Genomic DNA, 22,305 nt, shown 5'->3' with positions numbered 1-22,305 from the left:
ACACGTATACACATTCAAGGTAAGTCCTTTTTAATTTTTTCAAACAACACGAAGACCTATAGTGCAATATGCATAATGACATTCACCTGACCTAAGGCAAAGTTTCTCCCACAAGAGAAAGATAACTTGGACTGAACTCTGTCATTCAGATAAGAACAATACTAACCGCTACCGTTAGTATCTATGGAGTATTTACATGGAGTAAGACACTACACTAAATGATTTATATCTAACTGATCTCATTGAATCCTCAAAATCTTGAAAGCAGATGACACTAGACTTGTTTTACAGATAAGGAAACCAGTTTGGGATAGTAAAGTGACTGGCACAATGTCACTAGGAAGTCACTATGGAATCAAACTCAGATCCAGCTGAATCCACGGTTTGGGCTCTTAACAAAGTCTTGATTCTTTGCCATAAAAAAAAAATGTTGGCTGGGAGCAGTGGCTCATGTCTGTAATCCCAGCACTTTGGGAGGCCAAGGCAGGCAGATCACGAGGTCAGGAGTTTGAGATCAGCCTTGCCAACATGGTGAAACCCTGTCTCTATTAAAAATACAAAAAATTAGCCGGGTGTGGTGGTGCGTGCCTCTAGTCCCAGCTACTCGGGAGGCTGAGGCAGGAGAATCGCTTGAACCCAGAAGGTGCAGGTTGCAGTGAGCCAAGATCGTGCCACTGCACTCCAGCCTGGGTGACAGGAAAAGACTCCGTCTCAAAAAAAAAAAAAAAAAAAAAAAAAAAAAAAAAGTTTTTACTTGCACATTTTTTCATGTGGCTTTTTGCAATTATTCCAAAGATCTAGTTTGAAGAAAATTCTAAACGTGACACTGGGAATGAAGTGAAAACCACTGGTAGTCACATTGTCATTATTCCTGTCGCCAGTATTTATTTGCAACAAAATAATTTTTATTACAAATTTCATCCCAAAGAAAAGAGCATGCAGGCCAATCTAGACATTCAGAAAATACCAAAACATAATAAAAAGTTATACTATAGCTAATGCAAACCAATGAGGAAAGCACCCAGAGAAATGAAATGAAAGGACAAGGAATACCACTCACTTTTCCCTGTGATCAATTTAGTCTCAGACATAAAATAAGTTTGACTTACATACCAAGTCTGAATCTATATAACAATCTTTATTCTGACCTAAGGCAAAGTTCCTCCCATAAGAAGAAAGATAACTTAGACTAAACTCTGGCATTCAGATAAAAACAATCAATACTAATGGCTACCATTTATGAAGAATTTACACGGAGCATGACACTGAATTAAGTGATTTACCTAATTGATCTCACTGAATCCACATAAATTCATTTTTAATTTTCTAAAAATATATTTCTAATTGGCTGCCTGACTAAATTCATACAATTATGAAAATCGCCAAAACGCAACGTGTGGCAAGAGTTTCAGGAAAGGACACTTATAACACCAGCTATTGGTATCAAAAGTTTCTGTCCAAGCTACCATTCATGCAAATGAACTGTAATGAATGACATATAAAATATAATTATTTTATATTTCCAATGGAGTATTTTAAATAACATAATCAATTCTAATATTTGAGATACATCTCTTAAGAGTTCAGGATTACAATCTGATAGCTACTAAATACCCAGTATTCCCAGAAATTTCATCTTCCCAAACTCATGTTTTTTGAGAGCAAACATGCTCTTTATGACATATCATGAATAAAATACAATCAACGATTCTTATATTTACATGGTCAAATTTTCGTCCAATTACATATAACAAAAGTCTTAAAAAGAATAGTGTGAGCTATTTTTAAATACTTCATGAAAATTAACGTATTCACATGAAAAAATTCTACCTACTAGATCTAAATATTTCAGCATTATTTAGTAATTATTACAAATCAACAAAAAATTAAAATTAACCACTGAAATTTTTATTCCTAGAAAATTTCTGAAATGTAATACTCAAAATTACAAATAAGTATGACATACAATAAGATATATGAATCACTGTCAAAGAGGAGGTGAATGGTTTCATCTAGATTTTAACTTAATATAGTACAACTTGCGAAGACTTACAAACGTTTTTAAGCATATTTCTGTCTTACGAGGCATATACTGAAAACAATATAATATTAATAAACGCCTAGTAAGATGAATAAAATCTCAGCCTCTTATAAAATAATGTCTTGGGCCAGGCGCGGTGGCTCATGCCTGTAATTCCAGCACTTTGGGAGGCCAAGGCAGGCAGATCACAAGGTCAGGAGATTGATACCAGCCTGACCAACATGGTGAAACCCCACCTCTAGTAAAAATACAAAAATTAGCTGGGGGCGTGATGGTGCAAGCCTGTAATCCCAGCTACTCAGGAGGCCGAGCCAGGAGAATCACTTGAACCCGGGAGGCGGAGGTTCCAGTGAGCTGAGATCACACCACTGCACTCCAGCCTGGGTGACAGAGTAAGATTCTGTCTCAAAAAAAAAAAAAAAAAAGTTGCATGGTTCTATGCATTAGAAAAATAACGGTTATGCTACTACTTTTGTGATTTAAAATATATTTTAAGCAAAAAAAAAAAAAAAAGTTATGAAATGAAACACTTCCTTATCTGATGCCTTTACCTCAATTCCAAGCTTTATCTTGGAATCCTGCAATTCTCACGGGTTTTTTCTTCCCCCCCCGCCGAACAGTCTATTATTCTGATTTGCTATACTGTTCATCTTCTGTCTGCAGAATGACTTAAAATTCTTCTTGACTTTAGGTTTAGACTCTGGGTTGTCAGAATACTAGTTAAAATTTTAATATAAATTTCCCACATCAAATGAGAAAATCTAAACAAGCAATTATTCAGAAGTGACTTTCCAGATTAAGAAAAAATGTGAATGAGCATGTTTTAAACAGTACGGTTGCTTAAATTTAGGCAACTGAAATGATTCAACAAATACTTGCCCATATATGTACAACAGTCTAATATGTGGATTCTCTAATAATCAATATACTAAATTTTTGTATATACAAGGTCACTGTATAGTGCTCCATAATCTTGCTAATTTAAACAAGTTAAACTTAGCATAAGATTGAAAGCATAAGCTCTGAAGACAGACTGCCTACACTGAATGTCAGTTCAGCAGCTCCCTGTGTAACCTTGTAAGGGTTAATTGTTCTTAGCTTCATTAGTTTATATAATCAATAGATGAGGATCAAATTAGGGGAATAAAATTAGCCGTTTCAACATGTGCTCCCTAAAATTCAATCTGACTCAGTTTTATCTCACTGAATTACAGAAACTGATGATGAGTTTAGTATAAATCTCTTACCACACAAAAATTAGTGGTGTACTCATTCTGACTAATACAAGCATATATAGTCTTTTACAGCACACACAACCACGGCTAAAATTCATCTGCTCCTCCTACACTGACTATGCAGCAGTTTCCAATATATTTCACAACAAACTTCTCAGACACACAGGAAGGCATTTAATGCCTACTTGTGTGTTACCTGAGCAAATCTGTGTTCTACTGGAACATTTTAAAATTAAAGACTAGAAGGGTTTTAAACTATTTTATTATCCTATGATTATTTTAATCTTCATTGTGTTTTTCAGAAGCTCGAAAGCTTATAATCACCACTAGTCTATCAACACCCAAAAAGGCTCTGTGTGTCATTCACCCTTACATCAGAATTGCCTATCACAACGTCTGGTAGCAGGTAATGAATGGTGAAAAGGTGAGGAAGAATGGATGATTTTTCTATAATTGAGATGAAGAAGTGGCATATATATTGGTCTGCATTTTTTAAAAATTCTTAATTAAACCTCTGGCAGAATAATGTATATTTCTGGTGAGAATCTCTCCTCTAACATTATTCATCCTTAGGGGGAAATACAGAAGCCAAGAGTAGCTAATAAAGATTCTTCCAAAACAAAAAAAAACCTCATTTTGCATCTTGTATCTCTCACTCTGCATACTTAACCCACTTTACTATATGGTACATATTAAGCTGCTACACGTTATTCATAGTTTAAGGGATTTAGAGGAGCTATTAAATAGACTCTACCATAAAAACACATACAATGTACATGACCCTAAATGTGGATGACTTTAGTTCATTAGAGTTGGGAGGGTGTTTTTTTGTTCTTAACATATTGGGTTTTCTTATGTAGACATTTGTTTTCAATTTATTACTCTGCTATGATTCATGGATGGCAATGTCTGGTAGTAAAAGTTCACAAAGGTAAAAAAAAAAATCAATAAATAAACTCATAATGATAATCTTTTCTCATGGCTAGATTTAGATTTCATTAGTCTCAACTTAGCCAGGGGGAAATACAAGCTAATGTGAAGAAAGATAGTTTATTCAGAGCACAGATCTCAGGTCTTTCTTAACAGGACTCTTTATATAAACAATGAATTCTTTAGTTATTTCTTTCTTCATGGTTCATTTCTCGGTTGCCTCCCTTTAAGGAGAATTGTTTTATGAAAGGCAATGTCATCTACCCAAGAGAAATCTTATTTCAAACATGATAAATTTGGCTGTTTTTCTCTAAAACCTTTTATTTTTAATTTGGCCCACTTGGTGAGCTAACCCTATTTAGTTATAAATGCTTCCTAGGATTGGGAGATGTTACTACTTATTTCCAGTCTATGAACGATTAGATAAGCAAAGATATCTGAAAGCAAATTATCGTCTGGATGCAGTAATATGGAAAAGAAGGAATTACAGATGTAATTTATCCATCACAAGCAGATCCTAAACACTGATTATGTCCGTATTTTTGCAGAAAATTGAAAATGATAGAAAAGCTTCCCAGCTTTTCTGACTTTAATTTTCCAAGTTTTACTTTGTGTAATTTACTGTCAACTATTAACAGCAGATGCTTCTTGCCTTATTTGAGAACAGCCTGGACTTAAGTATAAGTGATTCTGAAATCCAGAAGCCTATACGCTAGGTCTGAATTTTATGCAGAGAGAAAAATTCTAACTTAAGATACTGGACTCATATGGGGTCTGGAGTAAACAGGGTCTTGGATCTTAACCTCATATTAACATAAACTAAAATATAAATATTGCTTAATAAATCTAGACAGCTTCACAAGAATTTTGCTGGGCCTAAAATTGTGATCTAGGATTAAAATATAGGTGGTTACCAAGTGACCCGTGATGACTCAGGGACAGATGCCACAGTCTGGTGGCCTGTGGCTATGTGAAGTCTCTTATTGGGGATTCCCTCTAGTTCTTTTATTCCCACTTGTGGTGTCATAATTAATAGTGTGAGAGAAAGGGAAGGGGAAAAAGGAAAGATAAACCACCAGAACCATTTCTTTCTCTCTTCCTCAAGTATCTCTTTCACCGACCCTGCAACTGCTGTCGAGAAACTTCCCCCTCCTGACCATTGCCACCACCACCTAATCTACTAGTCTCCCTGTTAGTAACCAGCTCCTTGAGGACTGTGTTGTTAATTGCCTCCCTAAAGTTTGACATAGGAAGTACATAAGTTATATTATTTAAATTGTTGAATTCTTTTCACCTCCTAATGGTTTTCTTCCTCACATCTGAGTTTTTATAACTGGTCTCTTGACCATATCCTATGATTAAATGCCAAAAAACAAAATAAAAATTGAGTTTGATACTTTTACGATCCACCTGTTTCCCCATGGTTACTAGTATTCAGAAAACAACAGCAACAACCACACACTTGAAAATTTCAAAGCGGAGGAAGAATGGGTAGAAGCTGCAGTAGACAGGGCCCAAGATCAATAAGCACTACATTCAAAAAACAGGCAGGCTGAGTCCTCAGAAAAATGGGGGTCACTTGGAAGACATATTGATGACAACTTCCCACCCTAAATGTTACACATGTGGGAAGCTTTGGACTCCAGCTCCTCACTGCATACCCTGATTCTAAGCAAATGCCCTGTTGAAGACTAGCTTCAGGAAACAGAAGCAGCCCAAAGTTAAAGCTGGGGAAAACTGCACCGGCTCACAGCATGAGTTCCAGGTGTTTGGGAGAGGCACCTCCCCTGAACTAGGCAAGGTGAATTTCTGGAACCCTAAACTGAAATTTAAAATACATCTTTGCCATAGAAATAGTTTGACAAAAGCAGCTGGGGTCTGTGACTCTAGCAGTTCTCAAGATTTACGATAAGATAACACTTCTATGGAGCCTCTTGGGTTTAATTAATAACCAGGGTTTCCAAGGTACTGTTTATACTGAACTATAACTCAAGCATCCTCTGGGCTACTTTGGCTTCTCAGGGTTGACCTGATGACTTAATCACCTTGCTTCTGTGGAAAAACACTTTCTAAACAATTAAAACTTTTGAATATGGCTTTTTATGCACTGGGGAGGCAGCTATATAGTTTATACAGTGACTACTTATCTAAGATGATTCATTTAAAATTTTTCCTATATGGCCATATATTTTACAACAGATACAACATCTTTGAAAGTTGGTGGCAACATTCTTTCTGCTATTTTGGGTTCACTCCTTGACTCATTTGTTGACTTAAAATATAGTGATTACTTCTGAGTACTTACTGTTTTAGGCCCTGTACTATAAATTTGTCTTGGATATTCATTTTTATTCTTAAGTACTGCTGTTAGTTATGTTTTCTTTGTCGAATCCTTAGAATATGCATATATAAATTAAGAAGCAGTGTTTTCCAGCAAACATAACGAAACAATTAAGAGCACAGTCTGTGAAATCAGATTACAAGGTTTCAAGTCCACATTTTACTACTGACCTTGCATGTATTACCTAACTTCTCTGTATTTCAGTGTGCCCATCTATGAAATGGAAGTAATACCAGTAACTATCTCAATGAGATTTTACAAGGACAAAATACCATGAAAAAATGAAAAGCACTGAAAATACTGATTGATATATATTAAGTTTCAATAAATGTTAACTCATCTTGTTATTTTACTCCAGACAGAAAAAATAAGAAAGTGTATTTGTGGAAGCAGCAGAAATACAAATCAGAGTAAGTACAGATTCTTTTGTCTTATAAAATCATTTGGGACCTGTTTTATGACATGGTATTTCTGCTATATTCCAGTTATAAAAATGTGACTGTGTATATAAATACGAACAGTAGGCTGGGCACCATGGCTCACGCCTATAATCCCAGCACATTGGAAGGCCAAGGCAGGCTGATCACCTGAGGTCAAGAGTTCAAGCCTAGCCTGGCCAACACGGTGAAACCCTATCTCTACTAACAATGCAAAAATTAGCTGGGCATGGTGATACACACCTGTAGGACTAGCTACTCGGGAGGCTGAGGCAGGAGAATTGCTTGAACGTGGGAGGCGAAGGTTACAATGAGCTGAGATCACACCACTGCACTCAAGCCTGGGCAACAGCGTAAGACTCTGTCTCAAATAAATAGATAAATAAGTACAGTTATAAGAAGGCAAAAAATGAAGCTCTTTTAGTTTTCTCTATAAGGAAAAATAAATCCATCTGGGATATGCCAGGTTTTACTTACTAAATAACCAAGACAGAAGAAGTGATGACAAGTTTGTTAAGATGAGAAGACCTCAGTTTCTCTTCAAAAGTGGTCTCTCCTCAACCACCTCCCTTACCCAGATGCTTTTCAGAGAGATTTACTTAATTCTGGAAGTTTTATGAGGGAAAAAAATAATCACTCTTTTATTCCAGAAATGGCCCTCCTGAACATCCATTTCCATTCTCCCCTTCTGTCTTACCTACCAGATGTCTGATTTTAATCAAGGCAACGGTTTTTTTAAATAATAAATAAAAACTAAACAAAGCAACATACAAAAAAATACTTCCTAGCAATCCCTGCTACCAAAATCAGTCAATAAGAGACTGAAAAATTACTGGGTGAAGCTCAGAGAACCTTCGCTTAAAAAGAGCCTGGCTGGGCTGAGTTACAGCGTCTTGCCTTTTCTGCATCCTGTGTCCTAGACTAAGGATACGATGGCTGACACTGCAGTGGCCACGCTGCAATTTTGAAATAATCCTAAAGTTGGAAGCCATGTGCTCCTCAGGAACTAAGAGAGAAGGAACCTGAGTTCCAATGACTATAGAGTCACCAAATAGATCTAGACAACTGACTGAAATATAAACCCCTAATTTGTTTATGCCAAATGCTGGGGATGGGGGAGGTGTCTCTGTTAGGCAAAGCTGAATCTAATTTTTCACAGACAAAATGTCTAAATCACTTCTGTGTGACTATGGAAAGACATACATAAGATCTGAACCAACAGTTCTGAAGATGGACAATTAGAAAGCTGGAAAGAACTCGGAGATAACAAAACAAGAAAAGTAATGGTCAGAGATGGCCAAGGCCCTCAGGAATCCAGAGGACAAACAACCTGTCAACCAAATTAGAAGATATCAGGGGTTATACTATTTAGCAATTATCAGGAATTTTCAAAACACAAGCTCACAGCATAGAAAGTTTTATCACTAGCAAAAAAATCAAACTTTATCTCAAAGTGAAAATATTTCAAACATGTGCCAAAAATGTAGGGATGATGCTGCACGTAGATGTGCATTTTATGATACTTGTATAAGAAACAGTATTAAATAAAAACTCTGTAGTTGTTGTTAGTATATTATAAATGAGAAATTAGCATAAGAAGTCCTCACTAGAATCAAGCTTTTTTACAGTAAAATTCACGAAGAAATTACTATTCTAATAATCTATTACACTTCAAACAACTCAGAATTTCTATCAAGCCTTTCCAGTTGCTTTTACTTAAGTTGCTACATGCTAATAACTATCATTAGTGCTAAATCAAAGGCCATCTATCTAGTTACCCACTTCTACTGGCAGTCATGAATTTTGGCCTAGCTGTTAACATGGAAAATTGCTCACCTATCTAAAAGCACAGGATGTAGTACTGCTGAAGTTAAAAAAAAAAAAAAAAAAATCAAATTTCCTCAATAGGATCTCTTTGTAAGAAAATAAGAAGCTTTGTCTAAGTCTGTGGGAAGGCAGAGACATTGCTCAGCATGAAAGGTAACGGATTAGCAATGTTGATAGCCGAAATCCTCTACTTATCCTTGGCAAGGAAAATGACAAGATAAGCTTCCCAAACTAGGTCCCTAGGTATCTGTGCTAGGTCTGAGAAACATTCCATTTCTCACCTTTCACGTGAACTGGGCGTATGTCATACAGTTCTTCAAAAGACAATTCACCCCACACAGCACTGTCTCTTTTAAGTGAGAAACAGCCTTATACATGAAATTGTTTCAAGGCTACTCCATGGAATTTTGAGTAGCTTCAGACATCTGAATTACAACGAAACTGAATTCAGCTGTAAGTGCCACCTTGCTTGAGGTCTAAATTGTTTTTAGTTTGTCACACTCGCACAGTGAAGCAAGATTTCATGAGGAAAAAAGTAGAAGCAGTGTACCAAAATCTTATAATATGAAGCAAAATAACTAGTTCTAGAATTACAGCAGCAGGTAGCTTGATTCAAAACATGGTTTAAAATTTATCTCATAGTCTAAGAAACCTTTAGTCATTAAAAAAAAAAGTTTTCTAAAAAAGTTCTAACAATATAAACAGGCAAATGAATACAATTACTAGCTTCACCAAAGCAACTGCAGCTATTGAGAATTTCATTAAAGAATGGTTTATGTCAGAATTGATACACTGCAGCATATTCACAGGGTATTCTTTACAAAGCTGTGAAGTTTCTGCTTAGGGAGCTTTTATATGAAACACATTGCTGTGCAGGTTATGCCTTATAGTTAGTTCATCTCCAGAGTCATTAGGAGAAAACAAGGAAGTGATATGTCAATCTGTCACGGAAAAACACATTGAATATATGTGCCAGCACAGTATATATAATAATCTGTCAAAGTTTTAATACATGGGAGATACCAGTGGTAAAAACCAAACAACAAAAACAATTCCTGGTAACACTCATTCCAATTAGGACCCTACTAGATCAAAATTTTGATTGAAAATTGCATATTTAGCCTAAAACTGGCAGATATTTTATCAGGATTATCAGTGAAACTGTCTTTTAAAATACGATGAAAAGTCTATGCCTGGGGCTTGGAAAGAACAGCAGCATCACAGGCAATTTCTGGACTGAGGGTAAACCATGCTAGCAATAGACCATCTTCTAAAATTTAACTATAAACACCTTTGGGACTACTTCTTCATGTCTAGTTATGCCAACCAATCCATATGTGACCATCTGGATACTTGATTTGCCTTACTGATTTTGAGTGTTTTAGTTGTTCATTTACCTGTATGTACATATATTTGTGTGCCCTCTAATACCTAATTTCCATACTTCATATATTCTGCTAAGTCTTCAGAGGCTCTTTAAAACTGTTCTCAGTGTCCTTGATTCTATGCCACTTTGCAGTGGAATCTGATTTCAAATTTGTCTATGATAAATCTGATCAGTGGTGCTATTTATAGATAGATATCATTGTATATAGCAAAAATAAATTTTAATTATCTTAAATAAAATTGTTCAATTTGATAAAGGAACAAGTGACTAAAGTTTTCAAAGGTAAAAGAATTTTGCTAGATTTTTTGCTAGAATTTTGCTAAACAGTAAATATAAAGGTTATATTCTCTTCCTCCCATCCCTAGTACCCGAAAAATGAACAGGTATTTGAAATAGAATTCAGTAAACAATAAGTCTATTTCTGTTGATCATATCGTAAAAGTTTTTTTTTTTTGAGGGTATAAATAACTTGGCAAATATTAAAATACATTCTGTAGGCTTTCTTTACATTGACTCCCTAAATTTTAGTTGAGAGCTCATGACTGAATAGGCAATTTGTCATTAAGTATTATTTGAAACATCATTTTTGAAATATAATTTTCTAATGGTGGCGTGCAGTGTTAATATTTTTCTTTTCTTTTTTCCTATATCTTTCATAGGCCATAGGGGAACATAATCCTCTTTGGCATCAAATAATGCACCTTTGCAAATGTTCTGGATTTCTGAAATAGTTAATACACCTAAATCTATAATCTGTAAGCAATTTAAGTCTCAGATTGAATATACACTTAAACTATTATAAATTAAAACTACAATTATAAAAGGAAAATTAGAGAAATTAAGTATTTATTGTTTATATACTAGCACACATTATTACAGCTTTTGCTCTTTTATTTTCATTCTAATTCTGATATTCTTAATAAATACCTACATTCCTTGTTATCATGTATTCCCATTTTACTTAGTAATAGATTTATTACAATACAGAATTCTACATTTTCATATGGTATATTTAAATCTAATTATTTAAACCTTAAAATCATCAGTATGCAACTAAAATACTGTCAGCTAATTTTCTTCCCATTATCTTTGTAACATACCAATTGACTTCTTTTACATAAATGAATATTTTCTTGAACTGTTTGACTTCTGTCTTTTTAATGAAATAAATTCTCCTCTTCTAACTAGAAGTCTGCTATTAACGTAAGTCACCTGGGAGCCTGGCCAAAGTCTGAAGCAGCACAGCTGAAGGGTACAGCCATTTCATAGGGTCCTCTCAGAGAGTATTTGGTTTGCTTTCCTAACTTTCTAAAAATAGTAGATTACACAGGCCACCTCCATCTCATGGCTCAAGAACTCAGAAAAGGCTGGACTATGGATTTAAGCAATACACAGGACACATTTTATTAAAGAAGTCAGGATATTACAAGTTTTCTAAATTTTTTTTCGTTTACTCTGTGAGAGAATGCAAATGATCTAGCGGTTATTGGCATGGAAACCTCATAACGCTCCCAAATTTCAGAACTTCAAGCATGAGTCATACAGTTACTTTAACAGTTTTAAAATATGTTTTTGATCTATTTTAGACACAAGACTGAATACAAGAGGACTGCTATCTGAAGGGAAGGATTCTAAATACTGTACGAAAAATCACATGTGTCAGTTATAAATATATACACACACACACAAGAAACATGTTTTTTAACATAAATGCTTAATTGCATATTCAAAATTGTTTTAATTCTTAACATAGTTATTTTACTAACATTTAAGAAGCTTTTTTCCTGGGTATGAAGCTCCATCATAAATAAATTTGTGGGTTTTTTTCCTCTTATTCAAATTTAAAATATTTTACCAAGATTTAGACACTGTAATTTAAATTTAAATTAAATTCAGTTTATCTTAGAAAGACAAAGAAAAAGGACAAAGTCTGCATTGATTAGCTGCTGTAATGAGTTCATTTCATAAATACATTTAAAATCTTGAAATTATTTAAAGTCCTTGATGTGGCAGTTGAATCTTGTTAACCACACAGCATGGCATTAAGCAACCTTGCTGCTTTACTCAAAAAGGGACTGTTCTGTGGCCATAAGTGAGCAGCAACTAAAAAAAGAATATATTTTGAGAAGGAAAAGTAGCAACTGAATATTAATGTTTCACAATGTTTCCAAATGTTGTAGGGGCAGGTCTTCTGTGAAACCACTCAATGTCACAGCAAAATTTAATGTCCTTTACTTTGCAGCTACGTGTGCACCATCAACTGTCTGTAGGATTAAAAATTGGATTTACTATTAATTGGGTCAAAACAGGGTTACTTATGGCCACAGCTGGTTACCGACAGGAGTAATTAGCTCTCTGCCCCTCATTTTATGGGTCTCAGTCTCTAATTACACCTGAATTCAGCCGGCATGAATTTAGGAATACACATTCACGGAGGTACAACCACTATGCCCTTCACTGATGCCTCTCAAAGGAAAGGCTGAAGAAAGTCTCAATGGGAGTTTATGACTTTTGCTTATTGATCTTTAGGACTATGACATTAAAAATAATCTAATATTTTAAAATATTTTTGTTTTTAACACCTCCTTTCTGTTCAACTCTAAAGATCATGTTCTTGGAATCTTTGCCAAAAACTTTAGCAAAATGAACAGCCTAAACTGGACCAGGAAACAATGAACTGAAACAATTAACTCATAACTCACCCTGATGTTATTAAAGAAAAGATTATTATAGCACTATATATTTGTAAAGACAAGATGGACTTATGAGACTTTTACTTGTCTACATATGTAGAAGTGATAGTGTCTTCTCCTCAAAGCTTCAAAGAATTAAATTAGGACATTAATATTCAAAAGCAATTTGATTAAACCAAGTAGGTTGAAAGTACCCAGGAACACATTTCTAGTCTTGACCTTGTGTGTCAAAATAAAGACATTTATGTTATCTTTTAAAAGACTCATTTTCAAATATGATACTTGAATTACAAATGCAATGACATTTTTGAATGCCAAGAAACACTAAAGTAAATATTTTAGTATTATGGTGCTCACAAAAGCTAACTTTTAACATTTCTAGCTAAGACTATTACAAATAAAAAAATAATCACCATCTAACAGAAAATAAACTGCTAATTCACTTTAGAATTTCTGAAGTTGGAAAAATCCAATAAACAATAGTACTTATGAGTTTCTGCTTATTTATAAAACTCACATTCAACAAAGTTTGTCCCTCAGGTAAGGTGCTGTAGCAGCATTTCAGCACCTTACTTCTAGTTGTATTTTCCATAAAACGTGTGGCTCTGGCCTTAAAATGCCCACAAAAAAAGAAAATCCAAAATGTCAAAATATTAAAAGAGTAAAAAGTCTATCCAAGTTTAGCTGATTTTAAATCTGCTTGTCTTTTGCAACTGTACAATGCCTTTACCAACAAGTAAAAATCATCTTCATTCAGTTATTGCCACGGCCTTATATATAATATATGCATTGGCTAAACACTCACATGTAGCTACATTTACCATTTCCAGGGACAGACACTCACTTTGCCATTACTAAGTGAAAAACATGTCAATACTTTCTGCCCTAGCAAAAAAAAAAAAAAAAAAAAAAAAACATGGAGTGAAAGGACTGATAAAGTTATTCATAACAAAGTTTGGCCAGACTTGATTCTGTTGCTTCTTGTAAAGTTCCCCAGCCCAACATCATCAACACACTGTGTAACTAAACTATGAACAAAGCAATCCATAATCCCAAATGCAGAGAACTGTTACGTCCATATCCCCCTTATTCAAGCATTGAATATCCTTAAAAGAATATAATAGTTACTCACTTTCAATGAATCAAAGCAGGCGATTACTCGTCCATTTTCAACTTGGCAGCTTTTCGAAGGATGTGCAAATTTACATTCCGTGTCTGGCCGTGAGCAAGTCCCCCTCTGGAACTCTCTACATACTTCCAGTGTTAGCCATTTTGTGTCCCGAATTGGTGTGACACTAACAGCCATGTTTAGATTTTACAGGTAGTTAAATGTTTCAGTGAAACCAACAAACCCAACCCCCCAAAAAAAGAGCAATAACCAAAAAAAAAAAAAAAAAAAAAAAAAAAAAAGCTGAACTGATGATGAAAATGTCCCCTCAAAATACTTTTCCCCACTCCCTGCTTTAAAAGTACATGGAAAATTGTGTCGTCAATATCAAGGAAAAGATCTCCCACTAGAAATTCACAGCATGAAACTGTTAATTCAAAGAGGTTTTGGTTTTTAGAGAAATACTAGGATTGTAAGTAGATGAACGTTTAAAAGTAGGGCCTGGTATCAGCCTTGTGCTCTCAGTAACCCCTTCCCAGTGCCAATTTGGAGCCCAAAATGCAAGCATGAAAACGTGGCAGACCCTTTGACACCGAATTTCCAAGCTGCTTTCAGCAAAGTTGTCTGAAAGGGAATCTCCTCACAGCTGAATTTGCAATGGAGTTTGGTGGTGCAATCGGTATTGATTAGTTTGGCATAGACAGATGCAGCAGTTTAGAGCAAAATCGAGAAAATGATTTTTTTTTTTCCTCCTTGATTTCCTGGCAGAAGATATCTTACTTTTTCAGCGAACTTTTCTTTTAACACTAAAGCAGCCTAGGGCAATGCCAGATACTTAGAGCTTTTCTCTTGATTATAAGTAGAAATGGGGGTGTCTGGGCTAGAGGTGGAGGGTGGATGTGCTGTCGTCACAGTCTAGCTGGCAGCAAGCAAGGCAAAAGCAGAGACTGCTCTAGAAGCGGTTCCAAGCAGCAGAGACGTCAGGAAAGGCACTTCTTAGTACCAACCTGTAGAAAAAAGAGATAGGTTAAGATTTACTAAGTAGCACTTCACTGATGTCCTACAGTATCACAACCTTGCCATGTGATACCAGACTAAGTAATATTCAAGTCAGCCTCTCTCTCTCCCTCTCTCTCCCACACATACACACACAAAATACTTACAGTGAGGCATATTGCAGCCAGCCATCGTAGATTTATTAAAAAAAGGAGCCGTTTCCCCTTGTGAAGCAATGCATGATAGAGAGATAACCAATCACAGATAGTGTTGCAGCAATATTCTGGGCAGAAAGCCAATAGTGTGGGTTGTCTTATGAAAGGTCGCGCCTGTCAGACGTTCATTACTATGCTATAAGCACAGAAAATGTCCATCAGATGTGACTTATTCCACTGCAAGAGGACGAGCATGTGGGTTTTGAATTTACCCAACATGCAGTTAGTGGACTAAACCATGTTAGTTTCAAAACAGCTTCTCAGACAAGTCTAAGCACTTGAAGATCATTACCGGGGAATAAAAAGTAAGGTTTAAAAATTGCAGCTGACTTCCAAGCTGCTTTCCCTCTGGCTCTGTGCAGGGACGGGCACTGAACAGCCTGCTCCTGCTGTCCTGACACGTGAATAAAAAAGGAAAGGGGTGTTTACAAATGGTACATTCTCCTGACCTATCCAATTCACTTCCTTCTAAAGCCCAAGTCCTGCCCCTCCACTGAAAGCAGCACTCATACTGTAAAACTATTCCATTGAGCCCGCAGACACTTTGTCAATATATCACAGGCAGGCAAGATATGAACAAAAGCATCCTTTATTCGTACATTTTTAAGGCAGAAGCTGAGGTCATGTGGGGAAAATAAGGAGTGCAGTGTTGTCAGTGTGTCTGGTAAATCTGAAGTCAACCTCAAGGGAGAAAGTGATTCCATCGCAGAAACATTAAATATTAAGTGAGCAATTTGATTTGAGCAGCGTGATGCACTTCAGAAGTACAATTCCAAACAAAGCTGGAGGGTGGGGGATGAGGGATCCCCTGTTGCCTGATGATCAGTTAACTCAGCACCACAAGACTACTTAGAGCAGGGCATTTTTACTTTTAACAACTTACTTTCTCTATCAGGATTTTTCTTTTTCTTTTCTTTTCTTTTTTTTGAATGTCGCCAATGAGGAAAATAAGGCTTTAAAAAGTAAAATCTTCACATTTTAAAGAGGCAATAACACAGTATGATCACTAGTATTTGATTATACTTCTTCATGAGCCAAAATTGCTCTATTGGCATATGGTATGTTTATAATTTTTGGAATTAAAGTACAGGATATAAATACATATGTATGTTAAAAAACATGAGCATCTAGAACTTAAATCGTTTAAGATTAATATTGCCATTTTAACACTAATTTTCCTTTAAAAAATTACTTTCCAAAACTATTTGGAAAATACTACAGTAAGACTACAACTTTTGATAGAGATTTAAAAAATCAGTTGAGCGTGGTGGATCACGCCTGTAATCTCCGCAAATTGGGAGGCTAGGGTGGGTGGATCACGAGGTCAGGAGTTCAAGACCGGCCTGGCCAACATGGTGAAACACCATCTGTATTAAAAATACAAAAATTAGCCAGGCGTGGTGGTGGTGCCTATAATCCCAGCTACTCAGGAGGCTGAGGCAGAAGAATCACTTGAACATGGGAGGTGGAAGCTGCAGTGAGCTGAGATTGTACCACTGCACTCCAGCCTGGGTGACAGAGCAAGATGCTGTCTCAAAAAAAAAAAAAAAAGAAAACAAACAAACAAAAACAACCATGGCTGGGCACAGAGGCTCACACCTATAATCCCAGCACTTTGGGAGGCCGAGGTGGGCAGATCACAAGCGAGGTCAGGAGTTCGAGACCAACATGGTCAACATGGCAAAAAAAGTCTCTAATAAAAATACAAAAAATTAGCCAGGCACGGGGGCGGGCGCCTGTAATCCCAGCTCCTTAGGAGGCTGAGGCAGGAGAATCACTTAGAACCTTGGAGGTGGATGTTGCAGTGAGCCAAGATTGCACCACTGCACTCCAGCCCGGACGCAACAGTGAGAGACTCCGTCTCAAAAAACAAACAAAAAAACAAAAAAACAAAAAACCTCATCCCAGTGTTCAAGAAATATTTTGGTTTTCAAAAAAGTTTCTAGGTCCTAATGCCAGTTTCTATATTAAAAAAAAAAAGGTCCAGTCATAAAGTGTAAGCTGTGTCTGTCTTCCTGAAACTTTGTTCTGCATAAAGAATTACTTAATGATTTCATGCCTTGAGAATGGACCACCTGCATGGTCAACAATCTCTTTAGTCCTTCTCTTCAGAATCTTCAAGTGCCTTACCTGTAACTATTTTCTTCCTCTAAAGCCAGCTAAGATGTCACTTCCTCCAAAAAGCTACCAAGATGTCATTACCCCCATCTCTATTCATCCATATATTAAAATACCGCCTTCTCTGAATTATCTCTGCACCTATGCCCTATACAGTGTTTTATTTCCTTATATAATTGACCCACTAGACCATATGGTTTTAAGGACAGAAAAAAATATTATTCATCTCAGTAACCCCATGGCTTACATAGTGATGCAAAATAGATGGAGTTCCAAAAATATTGGTAAATTAAATTATCAATTACTGCATCAGGATTTGGATTACGTCTAGGGTACAAAACATACAAACACACACACATGAACACATATATGAATACAACACATGAACACACTGAAACATACACTTGAACACACACACGCACAATCATTGCCTCTAAAAATAATGTTCCAGGGTCACGTAGGCCCTTTCAAAACTGCCTCACAATCTAGCCCTGTCCTTGGACAGCTCCCTATCTCATTGCACACAGCAGCTTTTCTAAAACTTCATTACTCTTTCTCCATGTTCATTAGCAACAGTGGATAATAACATTATATGTCATGAATATTTCATAGCCATATAACAGTAGCCCTTAAGCATGAACTTTTTCTTACCTTCCTATCCATGAGTCGTTAACCTATCCTTGTTTCTTTCTTAGTCTCCCAGTTCTCCCTCCTCCTGCCCACAGTTAAGCTTCCACAAGCCTCCACCTTGACTCATTCATTCTCAAGACCTCTTTCTCTTTCTGCCTCCTCTATGCATGCACACTTTGTCTTTCAGCAGTTCCTTCTCTTAGCTTCCAAATGTACTAAAGTAACTCCGAAATGCAGAGGGTGACATGGCAGGAGGAAGAGGATGCTGCCCTGGCTATGCATCCTCCTCTCCCTAATGTACTTAATCCATCCTTCCCAGGTGAATATCTACTATGCTGTTTTTCTGCTTCTTCCTTTCCCATTCACTTCTGAATCCTTATCAGTCTGACTTTCACACCCATTACTTTACTGCTCAGCAAAGGTCATCAATGCTGTCAGGAAAGCCAAGTCCCAAGACTATGTTTTGTTCTTGCCTTTGCTTGATGTGTAACATGATTTACAACTCCCTCTTTCTTGAACCTTTCCCTTTTAACAAACTGACACATTTTATCTTGTTGCTTCTCCCAGTGCTGTACCTCTTGTATCCCCCCTGGAGAGGAGTTGCTGAGGGTTCTTGGCAGGTGCCAAGACATGTGTGAGCTCCTGGGACTTGTTACATGCTAACTCCCTGTTTGGTCTGACACACACTTCCTCAACCCTGCAACTTGGCAAATTCCTTCTCCTTGTTTAAACTGCTGTTCAAAAATCACCTTCTCTATAGGGCTGGGCCAACTATGCTAAACATTATTCCATCTCAGAATGTTTTTGATACTTTGTATCTCTTTGTACCTCTCCCCCTCAATGTTATATATGCCCTGACAACAGGGTGTAGGCCCAGCATTCCTCATCACACAGTTCTTGGAACATAACAGACCTTTTTAAAAAATGTTTGATAAATAAGTAAACTTCATTCATACTTACAGAAATAAACATGTATAAAAGGATGTGGTCCCAACCCTGACGAAATAGATTATTTAATCATGTCTATAGCATCCAGACAATATATATAAGAAGATTGGTACCACAAGAAAGATCAGCATTGCTTGGTAGTCATATCTAAATACAACTAACAATTAATTTCTAGAGCTGATTATTTTTCCTTTTTGCCAGGTTACAGACAGTCCCACTCAAGCACAAAATAAACTTTGATTACTAAAATGCTTGCAAATCAGTGTTCTGATTATCTTTATTTTCTGTAGCAGACAAATTCTATTTACTTCAAAAGTGCTATTGAAAGAATTATAAACATAGATTTGTACCATTTAATTGTAAAGGACATAGACAAGGATGATAATCAAAATATTAATAATTAGTTCAGGCATAGATACTGAACAATTAAAACAGATACTGGCCTTTATGCATTAGTCTAGCTGGACCTGCTAATGTATGTGCCTGCCCTTGATATAGGTTTATCAACTATCACTTGATAAAGGTTTATCACTGTGGGCAACAAACTCAAATTATATCCTATAGATTGATTTTACTAAACTGCTGATATCAGATTATTGTCTTATCTATATTCAAAAAAAAAAACTTCAAAAAATAGAAATCTTTTTTGGTAAATTAAGATTTATAGAATTTGGATCAATATTGAATTCACAAAACATTCCTTTAACTAAGTAATAGAGTTTTGTTCTATAGATAGATATAATGTTTAAATATATGTGGGTAATGTCCAGATTGTGAGAATTCTTGCAAACATATTTGGCCTAAAATAAATTTTGTCTCTAAATAATTATTAAAGGAAAGATTTCTACTTCAAAGATAAGTACTAATGGGTACATTGCTTCTGAGGTAAATATCTGGCCTATATTTCAATACATTATAATAAACTTCTCTGAACAACAAAAATATTATAAGAATCAAACTTAAAAATCTGAATAATAGCTAACAGCAGTCCCTCTTTAACCTACTGATCAAATTCCAAACACTAGAGTTTCTTGCTTTATCTGACATCGTCTACAACACCAATATTCTGCCACAAGAACAAATTTCTTCTTGAATGATATCAGAAATCATGTATATATTCTACTTTAAGATAAATGTAAGGGAGAAAATAAAAAGGAAAGAAATAATAATTTGAAATGACAGAGATAATAAAAACCAAGAAAAGGATCAGGAAGAATGAAATTATTCTTATTCTTTGAAAACTTATTCTTAAAGATTACATATATATATTTGGCTTCATATGAAGGCCTATTTAAGAGTCACATACCTACTGCTATAGAAGAAAAATAGATGTTTATAAGGTATGAAAATGAAATTCTCTTTTGGGGAACAGGACAGCCTCTATGAGCAAGGTTAAATTTCTTGCTCACATATGTTTACTTATCATTTCAAAAGTTCTTCTAAAGCAAATAAGGCAATCAGTCCAATTACATCCCAGAGTAGTTAGCTGGTAATTTTGAAGACTTTTATTTAATATGCTTTTAATATTGATATAAGTTATATATTAAGGATGTTAACTAAGTAATTTTTGAGCTCCTTTATTATGATTTTTGTTTAGTAAGGCAGTTTCAATCTAACTGAAAGAGATGGCTAACTTCACCCCGTAAGTCTGGAGTTGATAAGAAGGAAACCCTTGCCCAAAACCATAACTTCTTCCCCTGGCTCACTGGTGTCAACAAGTTCATAATTAGCAATGCAGTTCTTTAGTAAACTAAGTTTGCTCACACAATTATTCCCAGGGTTTGTCCCAAATATTAACAGAGATCTCCATACACAAACAGCCAACTTAACATTTCTGGAGGTTGTACAGCTATCTCTGTATTCACTAAGGTGCTAAGTAGAGTAACAAAGATGTTATATATTATATGGGAAGAACTGCCAGCTGAATGAGTTAATGCAGCCTTCAGCACTATTCAACTCCACATAGCAAAAAGCAGAGATACATATTTCTCGGTGAGGGGTAAGCACACTACCAGCAGGACCCACGGCAATTTCAGGTGACGGACAAACAACATCATTTTAATAGATAGATGAGAATGCTAAAACTAGTGTGTCCAGTCTGTGATTACATCAATATTATAACTTAGGAAGAAATTAGTTTAATTTACAAATTTAAAGGGCCAGGCACCGTGGCTCACGCCTGTAATCCAACACTTTGGGAGGCTGAAGTGGAGGACTGCTTGAGGCCAGGTGTTCGAGACCGGCCTGAACAACACAGTAGGACCCTATAGCTACAAAAAAATACAAAAATTAGTCAGGCAGGGTGACAAATGCCTGTAGTCCCAGCCACTTGGGAGGCTGAGGCAGGAAGACTGCTTGAGCACAGGATGTCAAGGCTGCAGTAAGCCATGATCACACCACTGCACTCCAACCTGGGCAACAGAGTGAGACCCTGTCTGAAAAAAATTTATATATTAATTAAATAAATTTTTTTAAAAGATTTAAAGAATATATACATATATACCCACACATATACATAACAGACTATATATAAATAAAAATCATGAAGGAGATATGTAAATGACTTAAGTTTTAGCAATACTGCAAAGAAAAAGATAACTTTCAATCACACATCCTCTGGAATGGCATAGAGAATGCCAATGTGGCCTGCTGGTCTGACACATTTCAGACTAGCTGCTGCCAAGAAAGGAATATTGTGTTTACTAACTCAAATAAGTAATCTAAGGTCTGTTGAAGCAGTCTTTTAGAATTCTGATCCATTCAACAGTTTGGTTCCCTAAATCACCTACTGGTCTACTGTAGGAAGGATAATGAAGGAGTGTTGTTTAGGTGACATGCTACTGCTAAAGATTAGAATTCCCAGAGGCAACTAAACTGCATTCAAATTAGAAAATGATTGTTGATCCTTAAGTATTTATATTTAGGACAAAACAGAACATAAAGCTTCTACACAGGCAATGATTTAAAAGTGAATTTTGAATTAATTCCTATATCAGGCAAAATTTTTAAAAAAGTAAAAGGTTTAAGCTCACTAGAAGATAATTATCACAATGAATCACTGCACTTTGCATACTAGCTCTATACCCCAATACGCCTTCGTCCAAGTCCCTACTGCAAAGTTATCTTCTTGGAAGATTTTCAGCCCACCATCCAGAGCACCCAGCCTTCTTTTCCTCCCAACAGCAGTCCAGACTTGTTTTGAGAGAAGTACATAACATTACACTTCCAGCCTGAGCAACATAGTGAAACCCCATCTCTATAGAAAATACATTTTTTAAAAAATAACCACACATGATGGCACTTGCTTGTGGTCCCAGCTACTTGGGAGGCTGAAATGGGAGTAATGCTTGAGCCCAGGAGTTCAAGACTGCACTAAGCTATGACTGAGCCACTGCACTC

At 36.0% G+C, this 22,305-nt stretch overlaps 1 protein-coding gene and 1 long non-coding RNA gene across 23 annotated transcripts in view; both read right to left on the bottom strand.

Annotated features, from left to right (window-relative positions):
- Nucleotides 1–22,305, bottom strand: part of MBNL1 (muscleblind like splicing regulator 1) — a 222,877-nt gene that overhangs the window by 155,077 nt on the left and 45,495 nt on the right. For 13 of the 22 annotated variants that reach the window (XM_050779818.1, XM_050779817.1, XM_050779819.1 and 10 more), the window contains one exon: nt 14,024–15,006. The exons of 8 other annotated variants lie outside the window; for them this stretch is intronic. In XM_050779818.1, coding sequence (XP_050635775.1) covers nt 14,024–14,197 — 174 coding nt within the window. In that variant the 5' untranslated portion in view covers nt 14,198–15,006. Of the gene's footprint in view, nt 1–14,023; nt 15,007–15,162; nt 16,319–22,305 lie in introns of those variants that run through there. One more of the 22 variants, XM_050779816.1, reaches the window with a different exon arrangement.
- On the bottom strand, nt 268–14,017 carry LOC126948269 (uncharacterized). The gene is made up of 2 exons (XR_007723385.1): nt 7,462–14,017; nt 268–7,345 (listed from the first exon to the last, which is right to left on the bottom strand). It is a non-coding gene; the product is annotated as an uncharacterized LOC126948269 (long non-coding RNA).

Source organism: Macaca thibetana, chromosome 2 (genome assembly GCF_024542745.1).
Source record: "Macaca thibetana thibetana isolate TM-01 chromosome 2, ASM2454274v1, whole genome shotgun sequence".
Lineage (NCBI taxonomy): Eukaryota > Metazoa > Chordata > Mammalia > Primates > Cercopithecidae > Macaca > Macaca thibetana.
The sequence above is the reverse complement of the archived record's forward strand: the minus strand, read 5'-3'. Positions and strand labels throughout refer to the sequence as shown.